The sequence below is a fragment of the Aulonocara stuartgranti genome (assembly GCF_965226115.1).
Source record: "Aulonocara stuartgranti genome assembly, chromosome: 7".
Classification (NCBI taxonomy): Eukaryota; Metazoa; Chordata; class Actinopteri; order Cichliformes; family Cichlidae; genus Aulonocara; species Aulonocara stuartgranti.
Genome location: NC_138945.1, coordinates 25,389,177 through 25,394,373, shown reverse-complemented (window position 1 = coordinate 25,394,373; position 5,197 = coordinate 25,389,177). Strand labels below are relative to the sequence as shown.

General features: G+C 41.9%; 1 protein-coding gene across 1 annotated transcript; it reads left to right on the top strand.

Moving 5' to 3' along the window:
- Positions 1-1,512: 1,512 nt before the first annotated feature.
- Positions 1,513-4,957, top strand: prlhr2b (prolactin releasing hormone receptor 2b; the record flags this gene model as incomplete). The annotated part of the gene is made up of 2 exons (XM_082542261.1): positions 1,513-1,961; positions 4,324-4,957. The coding sequence occupies 2 exons, from the start codon at positions 1,513-1,515 to the stop codon at positions 4,955-4,957; spliced, it is 1,083 nt and encodes a 360-aa protein (XP_082398387.1).
- Between the last annotated feature and the right edge of the window lie 240 nt (positions 4,958-5,197).

Below are 5,197 nucleotides of genomic sequence, written 5' to 3'. Positions count from 1 at the left end.
CTTGCTCAGAGTTCACTGAAAATGTTCTGGAATCACTTCTAAGCTAAAACTCCTGGCAAGGAATTTTTAGGTTAAGTTAGGAGCTCTCTGAGAGGATTCTCAGAATCTTTAGGGATACGGGCCCTGATCTTTTTAACCACATTTAAAGCACCAGGGTCAGTCTTTTAGACCTGTCAACATCCATTTGGCAAATCGTCACTGAAAGAAAATGCACTCTACAAGCATGAAAAAGCCCTGTGATACATACAAATTATGGAGTGCATAATTTCTTCACTGCCGAAATCTGTAAGAGGTTCAAAGGAGAGACTTGTATTCAATTGTACCTGAAAAGAACAAAATCCTGAACAAGTACCAGCAAACTATGGAGGAAATCTGATCAAATTTTACAATCTTTTCATTTGTTCACACTCTTGGTGAACATTAGGATAAGCTGTCAGAATCAGTCCTTTGCATCAATGGCAGAATTGAATGAAAAAAAAAGGCCTTGACAAGGTACAGTTCAGTCCTTAGTTATTCGGTGTACTGCTACACTAAAGAGCAGTATAAGTGTCAAGTGTAAAAAGAACAGAATGAGTACAGAAAGTCACAGTCTGTGCTGCAGCTGCAAATGATGCAATCTGGTGAGGTAAAAAGGACAGAAATATTTTCATGAAATTATGTGCAAAAACAAAACAACCACAATAATAAACCTCATCGATTCTGACTGCGCTCCTTTTAGACTTCATTTCAAAACACTACTGCTTTGCAGAGGGGCTTCTGTTTCATCATCTATTTGCAAATTACTACATTTAGATAATTACACGACACATTGCATCAGCAAGCTGGCTTCAAAATCAGGCTGTGAAGTTATTTTGCACAGGAGATTTAATATGTAGAAATTCAGAAATTTTCATCCATATAATGGCAGCCCATTGCAATTTTGAGGAGGTTACCAGCCTTGTAAACTCAACATGATGCCTAGAAGAGCTAGTTTGATTGATAAATTAGTGTACATTTGTTTTCCTTCGTTTCTTTTTCATTCCATCTGGTGGTGTTCCAGTTGTCAGCTTCAAGGACAGGTTTAACATCGATGATGATAAATCAGCGAGTTTTGGCTCGCTGATTTAAAACAGTTTTTTACTAGTTAAATATCTGTAGTTCTTTTAAGTCTTCCACAAGTCTTCGAACCACGGAGCAAAGAGGTGTTCGGTCCCACCTTACACATGTGAAGCTGTTCCTGGTTCCACTTTTCAGGCACACAAAAACAAGGAAGTCGTTAATTTAATTTTACGCTTAAATGTTTCCTCCCGTTAATTAATTAACTTGCAATTCCTTCTCTGCTAGATGGCATGTGACAATAACCGGAAAGGGAAGCAACATTTTAATCAATTAATATAATGCATAAAAATGGAGCTTGGATTGACTGGATAAAATTGAGATTTTACCTTTGGAAAAGTTAGAATGTCGTGTCGTTTCACTGCTTTTTGTTTTTTGTTTTTATAGTGCAGTTACTGGCAGACTGATTCTGCTCCCATGGAGGGTAATCACAGTGGTTTGACTGGAAGCACACAACCATCTTTGCTAGAAAGACAGACTGATGGGCACATTTATGAAGTTGCAGTACAAACCAACTCCACCAACCGCAGCTCCCAGTTTGCAGACGTGGCCTTGCTGCAAACTTTCAAACCTCTCATCATCCCCTTTTACGTTCTAGTCGTGGTGGTGGGTGTCTTTGGGAATTACCTGCTTCTTTATGTCATCTGCCGAACCCGAAAGATGCACAACGTCACCAACTTTTTCATTGGAAATCTGGCCTTCTCTGACATGCTCATGTGTGTCACCTGCGTCCCCTTTACTCTCGCCTACGCCTTCAACCCTCATGGTTGGGTTTTCGGGCGCACCATGTGCTATCTGGTGTTTCTCGTCCAACCTGTCACAGTGTATGTTTCAGTCTTCACACTCACTGCTATTGCTGTGGACAGGTGAGTGCTCCTTGTGGCATATGAGATCTTCTTTAGATCAAAATTGAAGATTTGAATTATTTGAATTGTTTTAAATGTTTTTCCCTTTGTCTTTCCCTCTTTCTCTCTCTTGCTCTGTACATATATATGTATATATCTCACAGACAATTAGAAAGGCTTGAAAACGCATCACATCTCAATGGCAAAAAAAACCCTCTTAGATATCTACACTGATATGGACTGGGTAATGTGTTTGGTACAAAAGGCTGCCGCATCATTTGATGGAAATAAAAATGATCAGACCCTGAAAACACCCCAAATATCAAAATGAGAAATTGATGCAGCAGGTCAGATCATTTTGTCGAAATTTCATTGCAGCAACTTAAAATAGTGTTCAGCAGTTTGTACAGATCCCACGCTTGTATGCATGTCTGAAAATGTCGAGGGATCCTCCGAATGAGAAGATGGCTGAAGTCCTGATTTCCTCCTAGATCCTGGACAGTTTGAGGTGTAGCCTGGCAGAATCAGATGGACTGAAACATAATGTCCCAGAGGTGTTCTATTGAATTTAAGTTAGTCAAGCCTGGGGGACAGTCAGTGGTATCAATTGCTTCATCCTTCAGAAGCTGCCTACATACTGTCATCACATGACGTGGATTGTCATTGTCATGCACCACGAGGAACCCAGGACCCACTGCACCAATGTAGGGTCTGACAATGGGTCCAAGGATTTCATCCTGATACCTAATAGCACACAAGTTGCTCTTGGCCAGCCTACAGAGCATCCCTCCCCAGACCATCACTGACTCACCATCAAACAGGCCATGTTAAACGAGGTTATAGGCCACATAACCTTCTCCACAGCTTCTCCAGACACCTTTCACGTCTGTCACATGTACTCAGGGTGAACCCGCTCTCATCTGTTGTAAGCACGGGATGCGAGTGGTGGATCTGCCAGTTCAGATATTCTATGGCAAATGTAAATTGGGCTCCACGGTGCCAGGCAGTGAATACTGTGGAGGATGTCGGATCCTAAGGGCATCTCTGTGAAGTCTGTTTCTGATTGTTGGAACATTCACACTGGTGTTCTGCTGGAGTTCATTTTGTAGGGCTTTGGCTCTGGCAGTGCTCATCCTGTTCCTCCTTGCACAAAGGACCAGATATTGGTCCTGCTGATGGTTTAAGCGCTTTCTACAGCCCCATCCAGCTCTACTAGAGTATGTGCCTGACTCCTGAAGTCTCCTCCATGATTTTCAGACTGCTGGAAGACACAGTAAAGCTTCTGGCATGGCACAAATTGATGAGTCATCCTGGAGGAGCTGGACTACCTGTGCTACCTCTGTTGGGTCCAGGTATCGCCTTGGGCTACCAGCAGTGAAACTGATCCTAAATGTGAGAAAAGATGTAAAACCAGTCCTGTTTTGGGGATTGTCTCACTTTTGCTCTTCTAGTGTGACAATTGTTAATTTCATTAACAGCAAAAGCGCTGAAACTCATGAAGAACTGCATTTTTTTTGTTGTTGTTTCATGATCTGAAACATGGACAAAGTGTGACAAATATGTAAAAAAAAAGTAAAAAAAGAATAGAAAGACATCAGGAAAGGAACAAATACTTCACAGTATATATGAGAGAACTGTAAATTTGATTATAAATTGCAATTATAACTCATTATGATTACTTGGAAATGAGACATTAGTTTAGAAATTAGGCAGATATGAAGGGAGACTGATTACTGAGTGTTTCCTTTTCATTGAGGTGACACTTAAACAATAAAGATTTTCCACTGAATGCATTAATTCATTTACATGAGCTCCAGACCCAGACATAACATAATTATTCAGCTGTATAGAGTGTTCATCATTAAACCCCTGAGACATGCAACAGACCTCAGATTTGAACAGGTCTGCTCACTGGACCCATGAAAAATTCATTGATCTTTAGTTAAGTTTTCAATTGTACTTTGCATTCTGCAATGTCTCCTCCTTCTAAGGGGAAGACATTAACATGAAATGAAAAGTCCCTTTACTTTTACAGAGAATATAATGCTGCTGTCATTTTGTGATGCACAACTGGGTTCAGTTTTAAAGTGTAAAATATAAATAATTCACTCTTTTTCCTCGTGGACTGTGCAGGTCACGGAGTCCACTCTGTCTTTTCTAACAAATTTGATTGTCCTTCAGTGAAGCACGTCGAATGCAAAGTAACTGGTTATGAGAAAATGATTCAACTTAACATTTATAGCCAATATTAAGTAACGCCACTGCCAATGAGCTTGAGTATTATAATTGTAGGAGTTCACGACTGCATTAATAGCCATTCATTAATTAAGCATGAGCACCTTCCCTTTCTTTTTTATAAAGTACTATTCCTTATTCATTGCAGATATTATGCAACAGTTCACCCCCTGATGAAGCGGACCTCTGTGGCGACCTGTGCCTCTGTCCTTACTGGGATCTGGCTTCTGTCTTGTGGCCTGGTAGCTCCAGCAGTGACCCACACCTATCATGTTGAATTCAAAGAGGAAGGCTTCACTATCTGTGAGGAGTTCTGGTTGGGTCAGGAAAAAGAAAGACGTGCTTATGCGTACAGCACCCTGCTGGTTACTTACGTCCTCCCGCTTTCGGCTGTTTTTGTCTCTTATCTCTGCATCACTGTCAAACTGAGGAACTGCGTTGCTCCAGGCCACAGGACGCAGGACCAGGCAGGCGCTCAGCAGGCTCGCAAAAGAAAGATCTTTCGCCTGGTCGCTCTCCTGGTGTCTGCCTTTGCGGTGTGCTGGCTTCCTATTCACGTGTTCAACGTGCTGAGAGACATTGACATTCACCTCATTAACAAGCGTTACTTTTTGCTCATCCAATTGCTGTGCCACCTGTGCGCCATGAGCTCCTCCTGCTGTAACCCCTTCCTGTACGCCTGGCTTCACGACCGCTTCCGCACCGAGCTGCGGAAGATGTTCAAGTGCCATCATCGCATTGGAGTGCCTGCCAATCACTGTGCTGCCAGCGTGGTATTGTAATTGACTAGTGAAGAGCATCCTCTGTCGTTAATTTAGTGTCACTTACTGACTCATCCTGAGCGCAAGTGGAAACACAGGTCTCACCAGCAAACCATTCCACCTAAACATTCGTGGTAATGCAGTCATTGGTTATAAAACGGGATGGGGGTGAATCTCAGGTGATTTATTTCCTGGGTAGCATGAAAATGTGCATTCATTTTCTTAGGAATCATATCTGTTAAATGGCACGATCAGTCGTGT